This window comes from Pseudophryne corroboree, chromosome 2 (assembly GCF_028390025.1).
Source record: "Pseudophryne corroboree isolate aPseCor3 chromosome 2, aPseCor3.hap2, whole genome shotgun sequence".
In the NCBI taxonomy this organism is placed as follows: domain Eukaryota; kingdom Metazoa; phylum Chordata; class Amphibia; order Anura; family Myobatrachidae; genus Pseudophryne; species Pseudophryne corroboree.
In genome coordinates this window covers 344,106,504-344,125,946 of record NC_086445.1, presented here as the reverse complement: position 1 = coordinate 344,125,946, position 19,443 = coordinate 344,106,504, and the positions used below count along the sequence as shown (strand labels likewise).

Here is a 19,443-nt window from a genome sequence, read left to right as displayed (position 1 = left end):
AGGGAGAACATACACCGACTGAAACACCCACTGGGTAACCAGGGGGGGGGGGCCTCAGGTCTAAAATGAAAACCACAATACAAATGCATAATATATATATATATATATATATATATACATACACACACACACACACACATTATAGATATACATACATACATACAGGTTGAGTATCCCTTGTCCAAAATTCGCACATTTTTGATTCCCCTACCGAGATAATGACATATATTTATATTATATTATATATCTGTATAATATATCTGCATATACACATAATATATAATATATATGTCATTATCTCAGTAGGGAACCCAAAAATGTGGGATTTTGGATAAGGGATACTCAACCTGTATGTGTGTGTATGTGTGTGTGTGTATGTATGTACTGTAGATATATATATATATATATATATATAATTTGATCTAGGGGAGTACCGGGCACTTTGGAGATAGACAGACAGACAGACAGACAGACAGTAGTACATACATATAAATCGATATTTGGGACTCGGTCTCTTAATTACCGCCACTGTTTAATTCCTGGAAGTGCCGCCTGTCTCTGCCAGTTGTATTTGTGTTAACAGTGAAGAATTGAGTGCTATTTTTCTATAACTTTATACACACACATAAAAAAAAAATATATATATATATAATATATAAACACACATATTTATACATAGACGTACGTACGTACGTACGTACATACATATACAGATGTGTCCACTTACATTTTTGCTTATTTACCAATTTGGCACAACATGCAAAACACGGCTAAGCTGTTTTTCACGAGTAGCGAGTGGATGAATTTTAAAATTTTTGTTTGCCATGATAGAATATGAATAAAGTAACATATTACAGAAGCAATCCTAGTTCTATGGTTTTGCTGGGGTGCGCTCCCTGGGTCACTACGGGTATTATTTCTTTATGTCGAAGGGGAAGGTTCTCCTCACTGGACAGCTTATCAGCAGTGTTTCCTTGTTCCTATATAACACGATGTCCTCAAAAAAAAGAATTGGTATATAGTGAAGTCCCGTAGGGATCAAATGGATTCTCAGAGATTCCAATCACATATACAATATGATGTAAAAGAAATAAACTTTAATCCACCTAGGTGCGGCGGACCTACGTACCAGACTTAATGGGGTGTCAGCAGTGCCCACCCAATTACGCTTGTAGTGTCCCTTCCTTTATTCCTGTAGATTCCAATATTGGTTCTTCCCTGGTTCACCTTTACCTCTCCATCCAGGTGAAAGGTTTCCGTGAATAGGAAAAAATATACCAATATATAGTGAAGTATTGCTTGTATTCAGGTATAAAAGTTATTTATTTATAAAGTGCAGAAAAAAATATTTTTAAACACTGGACGTCTTGATCACAATATACAAGATAAAATTTGAAATCCACCACAGATTAGTGGACCTACGTACCAGAGGTTCTTATATAGTCTACTGATTTCAGGTTATATTTTAGTATATTTTACTCTGATTTCTTCCTTTGCTACCTCCTGCAGGAGAGGAAGCCATAATGTACACCTGGTGGAAACTTGTATCGCTCTTCCCAAGTTACATACAATCCCAGTGGAATCCTAGAAGAAACGCGAGGTCCACAAAGATCCTGTGTTCTTTTTTTTGAGGACATCGTGTTATATAGGAACAAGGAAACACTGCTGATAAGCTGTCCAGTGAGGAGAACCTTCCCCTTCGACATAAAGAAATAATACCCGTAGTGACCCAGGGAGCGCACCCCAGCAAAACCATAGAACTAGGATTGAACTTTTTGGGAAATTGATAACCGTCCCAGCTTGGAGATTGCAGCACCTTTGAACTGAAGCGCCATCTGTACATTTGTTTCTGTATATTACAGAAGCAAATTAAGAAAAAAATCACAAGGCATGGTTAAATCTCTGAGTCTATGGCATGCAAAACCGTGCCATACATGGCGGGATATAGCAAAGATGTATGTGGACACATCTGTGTGTGTGTGTGTGTATATATATATATATATATATAAGCTCGAAGGTCCGGCACTCCAATGATCCGTATGGAAAACTTCAGCCTGTGCCCTCACAATGATAAAGACATGCCCAGATAAGGCACGGCACTCGACTTTGAATAAAGGACAACCAAACCACGCTTTCAGCAACGTTTCAGTGTAATAAACACTATCATCAGGCTAACAAAACATGAATAACACATACCTTATATACTTTAAAGCACCACGTGTAACGCCCATGTCTGCACCGGGACTGCACACCCGGCCGGCATTAAGAATCAATGACGTCACTCCCCGCGGACAAGCGCACAGGGAATGACACAGTGCACACCATCACCATGGTTACAGCTTAAACAAAGCAAAAACGGAACATTGATGTAAAAGGGTAACCAAAGTAACATGAAATATGAAGCGACAGTAACAAGATAAATATTGCCATAAGATGAAAGAGATATAGCACAATAAATCATTAAAAATATGAGAGTATTAAACTCTCGTTAAGAGACCATGAGGAGACAAAACACCCAATCTATGGATCCATCTGGCTTCACATTTCAATAATTGTAAATTACGATCCCCGCCACGGTAAGAGGCAGGTATGTGGTCTATCATGCGATATCTGATGCTGAAAAGATTATGTTTGGCTTCAAGAAAATGTCTCGCCACCGGCTGCTCACTGCTCCCTGACTGCAAAGCAGCACGGATAGCAGAACGGTGGCCGGACATTCTCTCTTTGAATTTACATTGCGTCTTGCCCACATAGGACAGACCGCATGGACACACAATCTGATAGACAACATACATACTATTACTGGCGAGGTGATGCAAAATCTTGTACTTTTTACCAGATCGGGGGTGAGTGAACACATCTCCTGCAAGCATGTAGCCACATGTAACACAGGAACAGAAGTTGTTTTAAATGTTCCTGTGTTACATGTGGCTACATGCTTGCAGGAGATGTGTTCACTCACCCCAGATCTGGTAAAAAGTACAAGATTTTGCATCACCTCGCCAGTAATAGTATGTATGTTGTCTATCAGATTGTGTGTCCATGCGGTCTGTCCTATGTGGGCAAGACGCAATGTAAATTCAAAGAGAGAATGTCCGGCCACCGTTCTGCTATCCGTGCTGCTTTGCAGTCAGGGAGCAGTGAGCAGCCGGTGGCGAGACATTTTCTTGAAGCCAAACATAATCTTTCCAGCATCAGATATCGCATGATAGACCACATACCTGCCTCTTACCGTGGCGGGGATCGTAATTTACAATTATTGAAATGTGAAGCCAGATGGATCCATAGATTGGGTGTTTTGTCTCCTTATGGTCTTAACGAGAGTTTAATACTCTCATATTTTTAATGATTTATTGTGCTATATCTCTTTCATCTTCTGGCAATATTTATCTTGTTACTGTCTCTTCATATTTCATGTTACTTTGGTTACCCTTTTACATCAATGTTCCGTTTTTGCTTTGTTTAAGCTGTAACCATGGTGATGGTGTGCACTGTGTCATTCCCTGTGCGCTTGTCCGCGGGGAGTGACGTCATTGATTCTTAATGCCGGCCGGGTGTGCAGTCCCGGTGCAGACATGGGCGTTACACGTGGTGCTTTAAAGTATATAAGGTATGTGTTATTCATGTTTTGTTAACCTGATGATAGTGTTTATTACACTGAAACGTTGCTGAAAGCGTGGATTGGTTGTCCTTTATTCAAAGTCGAGTGCCGCACCTTATCTGGGTATATATATATATATATATATATATACACACACACACTTATATGCACACATGTATTCTTATATATATATATATATATATATATATATACTGTATATAGGAACCTCAACTTCAAATTTAATTAATAACAAGTACAGCCTGTCTTACGTTTGCTTGATGGCAAAGACTCACAGAACAGTAGGAGAAGAGCTTGAAGTTTTCTCCTCCGACAAACACATCCACATAGCATGCTGTGACTGTGTGCAGTGCATGGCACGCTTTAAATCCTGCTTCCCCTGGCTGCCGAGTGACAGCTCAGCTGTCCAATGGTATGTGCAGCAGCAACCTGCGGCTCCGTGACTGGCTGGAGCGTAGGCTGCAGCTACACACACCATTGGACAGCTGAGCTGTCACTCGGCAGGCAGACCAGCAAAGCTCGGCAGCTGTGTGTGAAGCGGTGTCACTGTCAGAGGGGAGTGCAGTGCTGCGGATCAGATCAGTACATTGATCCGATCTGTGGCTTGTGGCGGGGGGCCCTTTCAGATTGGGGGGCCCGGGGTGCTTAATCCCAGAAACCCCCCCCCCCCTTAATCCGGCTCTGACAATATCTCTGAAGCTTCTTGTTTAGACGAGATGCCATCATGTCTACTTGAGGAACTCCCCAAAGACTTGTCACCTCTGCAAAGACTTCTTGGTGGAGGCCCCACTCTCCTGTATGGAGATCGTGTCTGCTGAGGAAGTCTTCTTCCAGTTGTCCACTCCCGGAATGAAAATTGCTGACAGAGCTCTAACATGTCTTTCTGCCCAGAGGAGAATCCTTGTCACCTCTGCCATTACCGCTCTGCTTTTTGTTCCGCCTTGCCTGTTTATGTACGCGACTGCTGTTACATTGTCCGACTGGATCTGCACGGGATCTTGAAGATGTACCGCTTGTAGAAGGCCGTTGTAAATGGCTTTCAATTCCAGAACGTTTATGTGAAGGCAGGCTTCCTGACTTGACCATTTTCCTTGGAAGCTTTCCCCCTGTGTGACAGCTCTCCAGCCTCGGAGACTTGCATCCGTGGTTATTAGGACCCAGTCGTGAATCCCAAACCTGCGTCCCTCTAGTAGGTGAGAACTGTGTAGCCACCACAGGAGCGAAATCCTGGCTTTGGGGGACAGGATTATTTTCCGGTGTATGTGTAGGTGGCACCCGGACCACTTGTCCAACAGGTCCCACTGGAATACTCTGGCATGAAATCGGCCAAACTGTATGGCCTCATAGGCCGCTACCAATTTCCCCAACAACCAAATGCATTGATGGATCGACACGCTTGTTGGTTTCAATATTTTTTTGTCCATTTTCTGGATTTCCAGAGCCTTTTCCACTAGAAGATATATTCTCCATACTTCTGTGTCCAGAATCATCCCTAAAAAGGACAATCTTGTCGTCGGTTCCAACTGCGACTTTGGAAAAGTCATGATCCAACCATGTTGTTGGAGTATTGACAGGTAGAGTGCGATGTTCTGCACCAACTGTTCCCTGGATCTCGCTTTTATCAGGAGATCGTCCAGATAAGGAATTATATTGACTCCTATTTGACGAAGGAGGACCATCATCTCCGCCATCACCTTGGTGAACACCCTCGGTGCCGTGGAGAGTCCAAACGGCAACGTCTGATACTGGTAATGGCAATCCTGTACTGGAATCTCAGATAAGCTTGGTGAGGAGGATAAATGGGAACATGCAAGTAAGCATCTTTTATGTCTACTGACACCATGAAGTCCCCCTCTTCCAGACTGGAAATCACTACCCTCAGGGATTCCATCTTGAACTTGAACCTTTTCAGGAAGAGATTCAGATTTTTCAGGTTTAAAATCGGTCTGACCGAGCCGTCTGGCTTTGGAACTACGAAGAGGCTTGAATAAAAACCCCCCTCCTTACTGTGCCAAGGGTACCAGGACAATGACCTGATCCTGACAATTTTTGAATTGCCATTGTTACTGCCTCTCTTCCCAAAAGAGAAGCTGGCATGGTCGATTTGAAAAATCGGCATGGGGGGACGTCTTGAAACTCTAGTTTGTACCCATGGGACACTATTTGTAAGACCCATTGGTCCAGGGCAGATTGAATCCAGATTTGGCTGAAAAGTTTCAGACGTGCTCCCACCCGAGCGGACTCCCTCAAGGGAGCCCCAGCATTATGCTGCAGATTTGGCAGAAGCAGGGGTGGACTTTTGCTCCTGCGATCCGGGAGACGCTGCGGATTTCTTTCCTTTTCCCCTTCCTGAAAAAAAAGGGGAGACCTTTGGCCTTTTTGTATTTGTTGGGCCGAAAGGACTGTATATGAGAGTGATATGTCTTTTTCGCCGGTGTAGGAGCATAAGGCAAGAATGTTGACTTACCTGCGGTAGCCGCTGAGACTAACGCATCCAGCCCATCACCAAACAAGGCCTCACCTTTATACGGGAGAGCCTCCATATTTTATTTTGGAATCTGCATCAGCATTCCACTGGCGAATCCACAATGCCCTCCGAGCAGATACTGCCATGGTAACGGTTCTTGATCCCAAGAAACCAATATATTTAATGGATTCTAGTATGTACGCAGCAGTGTCTTTGATATGACCTAACGTTAGGAGTATCTCATCTCCATCTATTGTGTCAATGTCTAATGACCAGTTTTCTGACCACTTTTCAATAGCACTACTCACCCACTCACAGACAATGGTAGGCCTGAGTAGTGTCCCATTGGCCACATCAATAAATCACCTCACTCACTTGCGGTCTGTCGACTCCTTAAGTGAAGCCATTCCAGGCGCAGGGAGAAACACCTTTTCTCTTTTATGACAGGGCCCTGTCTAAAATGCGGGGTGACTCCCACCTCTTTCCAAAAAAGGTGGAAAAGCTGCCTGAATTCCTTTTGGGAATCTGAAATTTCTTTTCAGGTTAAATTAGACCTGAGGTGGAGAGAAAATTACATTACTTCTTTATTAAAGTAAACCCTCTCCTTGTGGTAAAAGAGGGGGCTTCGTAACTTCTAACACCTCCTTTATAGATAAAACATGTTTTGAATGCTTTTTTGCTAACTTAGGACCTATTCCCCTGGAATCCCAAATGTCGACACAGGAATCAGAGTCCGTGTCTGTATCAGTTTGTACTACTTGTGCAAATTTGTATGTGACCCAGAAAGGTCCCTGTGGATGAAAGGGAGAACTATTAAAAATCACATCTTCAACAGATTATTTTCATTTTCTGTATGAGATTCAGTCCAACCTCTTACTGATATGATTCACACTATCATGTAACCTTTCACCCAGTCAGGCTCTTGGTGTCATATTACACCTCTGTGCCCCTAACCTATCTCCACAGAGTTCCCTGCCACAGACATGTCACACACGTGCAGAACCACACCACAGACACTCCAGGATTTATAGGGGACAGACCCACAGTAAAATCTGTCAGAGGGACACAGATAGGATTTGTCAGTTCACAACCCATCGCCAGTAACGCAATGTCTGTGAACACAAAATGCCCACTGACATTCAGCGCTTTTATAATGTTAATCACACAATTATATAGCACCAAATTCACTGTGGCCCCCCTGTTTTGCACCCTGATACTTGTTCAGTAGTGGAGGAGGACCAGCGTTGTCTCTGCAGCCTGAGGAGAGAGAGAAAATGGCGCTGAGCAGTGTGCTGGTTGACTGAGGAGGAAGCTCCACTCTTCAATGGTGTATTTCTCCTCAGCTGTTATGAGGTAAGTTTTTATACTGGTGGGGGTAGGACTGTGCCTCAGCAACTTATGCCCCTTATTTATGCTAGGTTTCATGCAGCCCAGGACGCCCCCCCCCCCGTGCCATGCACACTGCAGTGCCTGTGTATGTGTGGGCAACATGGCGTGCTGCTCTCCCGCCAGCCGCGCGGTACATTTAGCCGTCAATTTCTTGATTGAAGATCTGTCTTCTAACACTCACCTGTCTTCTGACTTCTGGCTCTGTGAGGGGGTGACGGCGTGCTGTGGGAGTAAGCATCTAGGCACGGCTAGCGTTCAGTTCCCTTCAGGAGCTAATGGTGTCCTGTCAGCCAGAAGCAGAGCCATGAAACTCTTTAGGAAGTTGGTTCCTACTTCTGCCCCCTCAGTCCCACGAAGCAGGGAGTCTGTTGCCAGCAGTTATCCCTGAAAATAAAAAACCTAACATAAGTCTTTTCAGAGAAACTCAGTAGAGCTCCTCAGAGTGCATCCAGTCTGCCTGAGCACATTTCTAAAACTGAGGTCTGGAGGAGGGGCATAGAGGGAAGAGCTAGTTCACACCCATTGAAAAGTCTTAAGAGTACCCATGGTCATGAAGTGGACCCCAGCATCCTCTTGGATGTATGAGAAATTTTATTATTTTCCTTGCAGCCCCAGTTGCGGAAGCAAATGAAGGAGGAGCTGTTGACAGGTAACGTTCCTCTTGAGTTTTATCACCAGCAGGTCTTTGCACCTCCGCAGACTTGTGTTCGCCGGAAAGAGAGATACAACATAGACTTTAAACCAAGGATTGACCACGGTGGCCAAAATGTATTGCTCTGATTTCAACAGATTGACCACCCATGAATCCTGGCATAGCGAATGAAAGGCTCCATCCACAAGTCCCACATACTTAGCGGAATCACTCCGTCTTAGCTCCTCCTTCAATTTCTCCAGCTGCTTCTGCAAAAGCCTGATAAGGGGTTGACCTGACTAAAGCTGGCAGTGTCTGAACTGACTTCACGTGTGACAAGTTCGAAGGCTTGGAGAACCTTGCATAACACGGAAATCATTCTCCACTGTGCTTGAGTCAGATGCATTCCCCCTCCTTTGCCTATATCATAGGTGGATATATAGGCTTGAATTGCCTTTTGCTGCTCCTCCATCCTCTGAAGCATTTAGAGTGTTGAATTCCACCTCGTTACCACCTCTTGCTTCAGGTGATGGCAGAGCAGGTACAGGAGTGTTTGTTGGCGCTCCAGTCTTCAGCACGCAGTCGCTGAATGTTGAAAGTGGCCCACAATTTTCTGGGCCACCGACAGCATCTCTTGCACGCCCCTGTAATTTTTAATAAAATTCTGCACCACCAAATTAATTGCATGCGCAAAACATGGAACGTGCTGGAATTTGCCCAGACGTAATGCACGCACTATATTGGTGGCGCTGTCTGATATCATAAATCCCCAAGAGAGTCTAAGTGGTGTAAGCCTTTGTGCGATGATGTCCCTCAGTTTCCATAAGAGGTTGTCAGCAGTGTGCCTCTTAGGGAAACCAGTGATACACTGCATAGCCTGCCTAGGAACAAGTTGGTGTTTGTGAGATGCTGCTTCTGGTGCCGCTGCTGTTGTTGCTGTGGGAGGCAATACATCTACCCAGTGGGCTATCACAGTCATGTAGTCCTTAGTTTGCCCTGCTCCCCTTGTCCACATGTCCGTGGTTAAGGGGACAGATGGTACAACAGCATTTTGTTGGACTATTCTTAATGTCCCTGTATAGTCAGGGAATCGCTTGCCTAGTGAAGTGGAATCTAGATGGGATTTGGTACCGGGGATACAGTACGTCCGTCAACTGTCTAAATCCCACTGCACTAATGGCGTATACCGGACGCACGTCTAACATCAGCATAGTTGTTATGGCCTCAGTAATCCGCTTTGCAACAGGGTGACTGCTGTCATATTTCATCTTTCTCACAGAGGACTGTTGGACAGTCAATTGCTTAGTTGAAGTAGTACAAGTGGTTTTCCGACTACCTCTCTGGGATGACAATCAACTCCCAGCAGCAACAACAGCAGTGGCAGGAGCAGTAGGCATACCACTCAAGGATCCTCCGGAGGAATCCCGGTTAGGAGAGGACTTGTCAGTCATGCCAGTGACATGGGCTGCAGGATTACTTACGTTCCTGACTGAGGAGGAAATTGACATTGAGAGAGTTGGTGGTGTGGCTTGCAGGAGCTTGGGTACAAGAGGAAGAAGAAATTTAGGTGTCAGTGGATTGCTTACGCTCTTACCCAAAGTTTCTGAACTTGACAATGACTTCTGATAAATGCGCTGCAGGTGACGTATAAGGGATTATGTTCCTAAGTGATTAACATCCTTTCCCCTACTTATTATGGATGACAAAGACAACACATGGCTTGACACCTGTTGTCCAGATTTTTGGAGAAATATTTCCACATCGAAGAAGTGGCTTTTTTGGTATTTTGCTCAGGCATAACAATGGGCTTTTTCATCCCATGGACAACAACTGTCTCCACTGGTGCCTTATTCAAACAAACCACTTCACCATCAGAATCCTCATTGTCTACTTAATCCTCAGCGCCAGCTACACCAATATCCTCCTCATCCTGGTGTACTTCTACAGTGATATCCTCAATCTCAATATCAACAACTGGACTGGCGGTGCTCCTCCCAGCACTTGCAGGGGGTGTGCAAATAGTGGTAGGAGCCTCCTCTTTACATACAGTCTTGGGAAGTTCACGCCTAGACATCGCAACCGCAGACACACTTGGATTCTCCTGAGGGAATTATGATATATCTGAATGCAGAGTTGTTTTTTCTTGTGCTTTTAACAAGCTTAATTTTAAAAAATTTCCAGAGGGAGTAGGGCTTCCATCCTCATGAGAAGCTGAACCACCAATCATGAACATAGGCCAAAGCTTTAGCCTTACCTTGCCACTTCGTGTCGTGAATGGCATATTGCCAATTTTACGTTTCTCATCAGATAGTTTCTCTTTTTTTCTGATTATTAATTTTTGCTTCTTTGATTTTACTTGCCCTCTATGACATTGAGCATTGGCCTTAGCAGACGATGTTGATGGAATTGCATCGTCAATGTCATGACTGGTGGCAGCAGCAGCAGCAGCTTCAACACTAGTAGCAGGAACTGGAAGTGGTTTCTGATTTTTCCTGACTTCCACTATTTTTCCTCCAAATTTTTGTTCTCAATTTCACAGGACAGCACCCCTTTATTACTATAGTACACAGAACAGTGCCCCTTTATTTTCACAGCACTCCTGTATTTTTACAGCATACAGGACCAGTGTACTTTTATTTTAACAACAGCTCTCTTGTATTTTTACAGCATACACTTCCAGTGTACTTTTATTTTAACAGCACCCCTGTATTTTTACAGCATACAGGGCCAGTGTACTTTTATTTTAACAGCAGCACCCCTGTATTTTTACAGCATACAAGACAGGCCTAGTGTACATTTATTTTAACTGCACCCCTAAATTTTTACAGCCAGCACCCCTTTATTTTCACTGCATACAGGAGGACAATGCACCTGCCCCCTGTACAACACATTGACAGCGAGGACAGCAACACCCATGTACAGTTGCAGCACATGAAACACCAGTGACAGCCAGAACAGAACCCCTAACAGTACAGGGACACCACAGAGAAAGGAACAGCACCCCTAGAGAGCACACACTGACCCACCTGATGCCACCACCCATACAGAGAGACAGAGGTCTTTTTCCCTCACTCTCCAAGTCCAGAGTGAAAATGGTGGCGACACACGGCTGTTTATATGTATATATTTTCTGGGGCAAAATGTGCAAAAATGACATGTACGCTACATAGACTATTTTGAGAGATCAAAGTGTTTTTTTTTTAACGTTACAAATCATTTTAAAAATGTTTATTTGTTATATATGTGCAGTAATTGTGTACTTGTAATTGATTTTCAACAATGTAAAATTTTACTCGCCCCCAAAAAACAGGTCTATTTACAGCATGTTTGAATTTGTAGAGCTGTTTTGTGTGAGATTTCCAGACTCCATTATATTGGTCGAGTTGTATGTTTAACTTAGGGGAAAAACATCTACATTAGAGCAGAAACTGGCCAAATTTTCATGTACTCCACCGATAATACATTGGTTGACTTTGCAAAAAGTCAGACTTTAGCGGGTATGTCTGTGAAAGTCGCTAATTTTTGCAAACTCTTTACATTACATCCCGGTCATGATGTCATGCAAATGTTGGCCTTACTAATTTATAATGTCTTTCGTTGGTTCACAGAGTATGAAACAGAGGTTTCAGTTTACTATGCACCAGTAATAAGCGGGTTCGGATCCCAGAGATCCGACCCCCCTCTCCCTGGACTTCACGATCCGAGTCCGGTATCCGAATCCAGCTTGGGTTTTCACGCTAGAATCACACAAGGGAAATTGTCATCATCCTAGTGTCGGTTTCTCTCGAGATCCGGACTTTGTATATTTTGCGCCTCCCGCCCCACAATCTTCACTCCAGTACTGGAGAGTGTAGCAAGAGGATGTGCAGGAGATCCTGTCGGTGGGCCGAAAAATTGCGGGCCACTTTCGACATTCAGCGACTGCGTGCCGAAGACTGGAGCGCCAGCAAACACTCCTGAACCTGCCTTGCAATCACCTGAAGCAAGAGGTGGTAACGGGGTAGAATTCAACACTCTATATGCTTCATAGGATGGAGGAGCAGCAAAAGGCCATTCAAGCCTATACATCCACTTAGGACTTGTGGATGGAGTCCTTCATTTGCTTTGAAAGGATTCAGCGGTGGTCAATCTGTTGAAATCAGAGCACTACATTTTGGCCAACGTGCTTGATCCTAGGTTTAAAGCCTACGATGTATCTCTCTTTCCGGCAGACACAAGTCTGCAGAGGTGCAAAGACCTGCTGGTGAGAAAATTGTCAACTCAAGCGGAATGTGATCCATCAACAGGTCCTCCTTTATTTTCTCCCGCAACTCGGGCTGCGAGGAAAAGGATAAGATTTCCTAGCCCACCGGCTGGCGGTGATGCAGGGCAGTCAGGAGCAAGTGTTGACATCTGGTCCGGACTGAAGGACCTGCCAATGATTACTGACATGTCTGCTGTCACTGCATATGATGCTGTCACCATTGAAAGAATGGTGGATGATTATATGGGTGACAGCATCCAAGTAGGCATGTCAGACAGTACGTATGTATACTGACAGGATAAAGAGGCAATTTGGAGGCCCTTGCACAAACTGGCTTTATTTTACCTTAGTTTCCCCCCCTCCAGTGTGTACTCTGAAAGAGTGTTTAGTGCTGCCGGTAACCTTGTCAGCGATCGGCGTAGGAGGTTACTTCCAGAAAATGTGGAGAAGATGATGTTCATCAAAATGAATTAGAAATTCCTCCAGGAAGACCTTTACCAGCAATTGCCTCCAGAAAGTACACAGGGACCTGTGATGGTGGATTCAGTGGGGCCAAATTAATATGCTGTGAGGAGGATGTACACAATGAAAGGTTTGAGGAATCGGAAGATGAGGACGATATCTTGCCTCTGTAGAGCCAGTTTGTGCAAGGAGAGATTAATTGATTCTTTTTCGGTGGGGGATTATTATGCTTCTTTTTTTGTGGGGGCCCAAGCAAAGCAATCATTTCAGCCACAGTCGTATGGCTGACCCTGTTGCTGAAATGATTGGTTTGTTAAAGTGTGCATGTCCTGTTTATACAAAAGTGTGGGTGGGAGGGCCCAAGGACAATTCCATATTGCACCTCTTATTTTTTTTTCCTTTGCATTATGTGCTATTTGGGGCCTAATTTTTAAAACTGCCATCCTGTCTGACACTGCAGTGCCACTCCTAGATAGGCCGCCCACTTGTGTCACTTAGCTTAGTCATCCATCTACCTCATTTCACCTCTTTCTTTTTCTTTGCATTATGTGCTCTTTGGGGCCTAGTTTTTAAAATATTATCCTGTCTGACACTGCAGTGGCACTCCTAGATGGGACAGGTGTTTATGCCGCCCACTTGGGTCGCTTAGCTTAGTCAGCCAGTGACCTTGGTGAAACCTTTTGGCCTATAAATAAAATTGTGAGGTGTTCAGAATAGACTGGAAATGAGTGGAAATAAATGTTATTGAGGTTAATAATTCCGTAGGATCAAAATTACCCCCAAACTCTCTGATTTTAGCTGTTTTTGTGATTCTTTTTCAAAAATCATCCAGATCCAAAACCAAATCCCAAAAGGGTGGTTTTGGCAAAACCAATCCAGATACAAAACATGAGCAGGGATCCAGATCCAAACACAAAACTTGAAAAGTGCCCGCCGCACATCTCTACTATGCGCCCATATGCCTTATTATATTTACTTCGGTATAAATGTCTACAGGGAAATAGCTAACTGTTCCTCTGGGATACAGTATTAACAATCTAAAGTTTATAGAGGCTTACCATAAGATTTGACAATCAAATTACATCATAGATTTTCAAACTGACCAGTTTTCTTATGTCCCAATACACATGATGCCAGGGTAGTCAGTATCATTAAACTAATAGGGGACAAAGTAATACATACAGTAGTACAATAGTGATTCATTACATAGAAATGAAACTATGGTTCAATGGAAAATGTTCCCCTTTCTGCTTTAGTACATTAGTTCTCTATTCATTTTGGTACATTAAATTCAGACACTACATGAATAAGAACATGGATACTGCTGCATTATAAAAAAATAACAGAATTTGATGGCAGCTTTATTTTGTGTGCGCATAGTATTATAGTATTTAGCAGTTGATGTATGTCTAGTTCAAAGCTGAAACAAGTTGAGCAAGATGCTTAAAGTCTGTGTCAAAATAGAAAGATTAAAAGCCTGTGTGGATTTTGCTTTGAACAGCCAGTCTTGTTTTTTTACACTTGATTATAATAATTTAAGCGTTAATTCAATAATGTAATATGACATTGACTATCACATTTTACCTACATGTGCGATTAATATAGAAATGATAATACACTGTCTCATAGATTATAGTAAACTGAACTGAAATTAAACAATGTATTTTTTTAATAATCTTTTAAGATCCTAAATTTTGAAGACCTAAATTACCAGAATTTGAATTTGAATGTGAGGAGTTGAGAAATTCCATCAATGTCATCAGTAGGTGACCAACACCAACACACATATCGTGGACAAACTCAGGGGTCTATTCATGAAGCAGTGAAAAGTATGGAGAACTGAGCCAGTGGAGAAGTTGCCCATGGCAACCAATAAGCTGCTCTGTATATTTTTACAGTATGCATATTATAAATGTTACTTCAATGCTGATTGGTCACCATGGGCAACTTCTCCAATGGCACACTTCTCCACACTTTTCACTGCTTCATGAATAGACCCCTCATTCTGTAGCAGGATTTTATCCCTCACTTTCAATATTAAACCACCCATGGTGGCGATCAGCAAAACAAAAAAGCAGAAAAGCAGAGTGTGCAATGACTGTTGCAGAAAGAAACCTATACCAAGGTGTAATCGGGCGCTGAATATATGAGAGCCTTCATTAAGCTACAGCCAAAGAATAGGGGGAAGTCACTCCCACAATGATACAAGATAAAGCAGAAATGCAGGCTGCGCTCAAACAATTTTTAATGATAGCTGTTACTAGGTAAGTATGTTTAAAAATAAAATTTTAATAAATGAAAACACAAAATGCAGGGTAATATATACCTTTCTTATACGATACGTATGAATTCATACTATTTTTAATATTGTATGTATGCATTTTGTGGGTTTTTTTTAATTAAAATGTTACTTTTAAATATACTTACCTAGTAACAGCTATCATTGTTTTAAAAATTGTGTGTAATGACTGAAGCTGTCTCCATATAGCCTACTGCAGAGATACCAGAATTTGACACTCTAGGGCCTTAGGAACACAATTGAAAAAACCTGCACCTCTGTTTTACCACTGCCTGTGAAGGCCATCTCAAGATGAAGTTACCCAGCAATGATAAGCAAATATTTTTGTTGCTTAATAAATTGCAGAAAGCCTCCATCCCCAAAGAGGTATATGGGGAGGGCAGAATGGGCACTAAATAGGTGAGCACCATAAAAAATCTCTGCTTTCACAAGTGTTAACCTTCTGGTACTGTAAATTGAGAGAAGTTGGGAAGATCCTATTCTTTTCAGAGCTGTCTCTGTCGTTTTCACTGACGAAAGGGCTCTTCCCATCTGCTCTCTATTTTCAGTACCAGAAGGTTAACACTTGTAAAATCAGAGATTTTCCCTTAACTATTAGACATTTTCAACTGTTTTGTAGTCTGTCTTCCCTCAGGAACCTCATATTTTACAACAGAAAATGAGTTACAGTACCATAGGTTGAGATTCATAGAAAGGGGAAACACCAATTGAAATGTGATAATTATTACAAGCAAACTCTACCCAGGGCCAGCAGTAACTATTCTTTAAATTAGAAATGTAACCTCTTAAATATTGTTGTAAGACTCAGTTGTTAAGTTCAGTGTGACCATTGATTTGTGGATGGTATGTGGATGAGAATGAATGATCTCTAGATTTGAACAAAATATTCTACAGAGCCTAGAAATAAACTGAGAAACAATATTTTCTGAAATGCAGTGTAGTCTGACTGTAGGTTAGATAAGAAAGTATCTCCAGAGTTATAACAGAAAGTAATCCAGTGAGAGGCACAAAATGGGTATTATTACATTTTTCATCACTTGGTATACAGGGCTAGTTCTACAATAAATGAAATGGTAAATGTGTTCATGGCCCTCTGAGTACTGTGTCAGGATTAGAGCTCATGGCTTCTGCCCCTGGAACCGACTGCTCTGCAGACTGAGCTATTCTAGGATGGGTAAGGTGGAGGAGCTGACCAGAAGTATCAATGAAATAAGATTTCTTTCCTGTATAACACCTTTCTTTTAAAATAACAAAAATGCTATATGTAGCCCAATAGAAAATAATAACAATTGCTCAACCATTTGTCACAGCACAGGGTAAATGAAGGTCCCGATGTGCTGTGTCTGTGTTTTCTGCTGTTCTGCTTTGCATTCTGCTGTTTCCTGGATATTACATCTCTCCTGTACAGCATTCGGTATACATCCGTCTAGAAGTGAAGGATAACTCCCCTTGTTACTTCTCCTGAAACTTCAGTGACTTATTCACCAGGCTTCTAATAAAAATGAAACCTTACCTCTCTTTACATTCCCACCCATCCTCTTTGCTTTTCTAATGCACGCCGTCTCTCCTGCCAACTGATTACCTCCTCCCACTCCTACCTACAAGATTTTATATGTGCTTCTCCCTATCTCTGGAATTCTCTACTTCTCCCCTCTCTGCAAAACTTTAAACGGGCTCTCAAGACCCACTTCTTCACCAAACCCAGCCAACTCTCCTCCTAACCTTCTTGTCTATGCTCACCATCTACCCCTTCTGTGTCACCCCGGTCTGCCAGCCCTTCACATTATAGACTGTAAGCTCGCAAAAACAGGGCCTTCTTTCCTCATGTGCTTTTCCTTTTCTTACTTACACTAGTTTATATTCCATACTCCCTTTGAGGGCACCTAACCCCTGGTTTTCCATACCTGTCCTATATTGTCTTGAACTGTAAGTGGTATTTTCTTCTTTGCTCATTTGATTATGTACTGTGTACTGGGCGCTGCAGATCCCTTATGGCACCATATAAATAAAGGATAATAATAAAAGACTTTTGGTCTTTTAACCCCCAAAAGAGACCCTCCAGTCACTATACTAAAGTTAAAGTATGTCTCCACATGCTTTACCACTAGCACAGATATAATGACTCATCAAAGATCTAGGGAGGAATTCAATTGCGGGTGAAAGGTGTGAATTGCTGTTACCAAGGTGTTTAAACACCAGCAATGGCATCCCATCCCACAACCTTCACCCGGCTGGCCAAATGCCAAATTTGCACAAAAGTGCTTGCTACCCTATGGGGCAGCAAAACACTTTTGTGTGAGATCAGATTGACATAGCCATGCTGATTTACCTGGGTGAATAGATTTGACATCAATTTAATTCCCATTTTAGTTTTGTATGTAAGCCATTGCTGTTACTCAATAAAGTGAAAAAAGTCTTCAATTAAGGGTTCTAAAAAATAAGTTCAAAGTGTAAGGAAAGAAAGGGGAAAATGTACATGTAGTACTATATGTGCCTTTATAAGAACACTTTTACCCAAATTTAATTAAATTGAATCTATTTTATTTCTCAAACACTTTTTCTTTAATACGAGTTTGCTTATCCATGTGATTGCACGTTGAAAATCCCCTTTTTGGAAAAGGTCAATTAATGGGACTTAGCTGTAATTAAATAGTTTTATTATTCATAGATTTTTTTTTTTTGTAATGAAACACAACATTTGTTTTTCATCTTATCACACCACTTAAAAATCTCTGGAATTGTAGACATTGACAAATGAAGAGAGTTTAATCTAGTGCAGAAAAGGTAAGAAGCAAACAGTTTGAAAAGAGCACAAAAGTCCATTTGACATTTTCACAATTCCTATGCTGACATTTTATGTCCGGGAAGTTTTAATGGAAGATGACAACAAAGATCATGTCACAAAATTAGGAAATTTTAAGAGATCCAAAGAATAATCATTATATTGTTTGGTGGCACACCATAGAAACAAATAATTTGACATTACAGTAGGTATAGTTTATTCAGGAAATGTTTTCTAAAGTCTTTTTCCACCTCCTGTCTTATTGACTTCTTTGAAATCACCACCTTATCATAATCTTTTTTTTTTTCTCCTTTAAAAGTTTGAATTGAAAAGATTTTTAAAAAAATGCTGATAACAAATTGATGTTAATTTCCCTATTACTCTGAATTAAAAAGCTGCAAATGTCACCACCTTGCCACCTGACTATTGTAGTCTTCAGTAGTAGAGACTTCTGTTGGTTTGTCTTCCTTGTGAGGTTGATGGACCTTATGTTCCCTAAGAAGTCTCCTTTCTTCCTTTCTTTTCTCCCTCTTTCTCTGATGCTCTCGTTGTCTTGTGTACTGGAAGCGCTGTAAGAAAAGGTCCTTAGCATAGTCATAAAGCTGCATATCTAAATAGTTAAGATCCTTTATACGTTCACGGGACCATTCATCAATGTCCACATTTGAGGCCCTGGTAGTATTGAACTGTGTGAATGGAGAAATAAATTTTAGATTGAATGTTATCTCAAACAGGTATTGTGTTTTCCTTTGAAACTCAGTCAAGCCGTAAAAAGCCATGTTTTTAAGGTTATTCTTGGCACTCTGTAGAAGAATATCATTCCGTTCACTTTCATTCATAAATGTCAAGTTGTAACACCCAACTAGGCTAAGGTCTGCAAGCATCCGTACTTGACGGTTATTAGCCAGGTTGTAGCTACAGTCCATGAATTCCTGTAATGTAACTCCAGACCAGTCATCCCCAAGATAACATGTAGGCAGCTCATCAGGAGTTGGACTTCTTCCATCACAGACATGGAGTGAGGCTTTCCAAGTCGCTCCTCTCTGGACATGCTTCCATTCACTTAGGTAGCGTGATACCGGGTCCCTCAGCATTGTGATATAATAGAAGTTCCTGAAAGAGACAATAGATAAATATATTACATGCAATACATAAAACATATTCATCCTAGAGTAACACTTGAAAAACTGTAGTGTTTGGTAGTATATGCCAAAAAATAAAGAAAATGATCCATTCCTAAAGCTACATATAAAGGCTAAATTGTAACATTGTAGCATTTTTAATGGAAGCATAACATTATATAGAAACAACATATATCAAATTAATGGATGAACAACAGCAAGACTTTTATGCACAAATATCCACATGCAAGCTGACATTTCACAATTGTATATGCTGGCATTTGTAAACATAGCTATTTGGGTAAATTAGATCTAATACTTAATATGACAAACAATTTAGCAGCAGTTTAGAATAATTTCAGATAATATGCACTTTGTAAGCAGAAAATGTAAATGTGTTATTTGTCTGCTATGTGAAGCCTCTGAATAA

At 41.8% G+C, this 19,443-nt stretch overlaps 1 protein-coding gene across 1 annotated transcript in view; it reads right to left on the bottom strand.

Moving 5' to 3' along the window:
* Nucleotides 1-17,825: 17,825 nt before the first annotated feature.
* Nucleotides 17,826-19,443, bottom strand: part of HS6ST3 (heparan sulfate 6-O-sulfotransferase 3) — a 931,949-nt gene continuing 930,331 nt past the window's right edge. Inside the window, exon 2 of the mRNA XM_063953034.1 lies at nt 17,826-19,005. Coding sequence (XP_063809104.1) covers nt 18,297-19,005 — 709 coding nt within the window. The 3' untranslated portion in view covers nt 17,826-18,296. The remainder of the gene's footprint in view (nt 19,006-19,443) is intronic.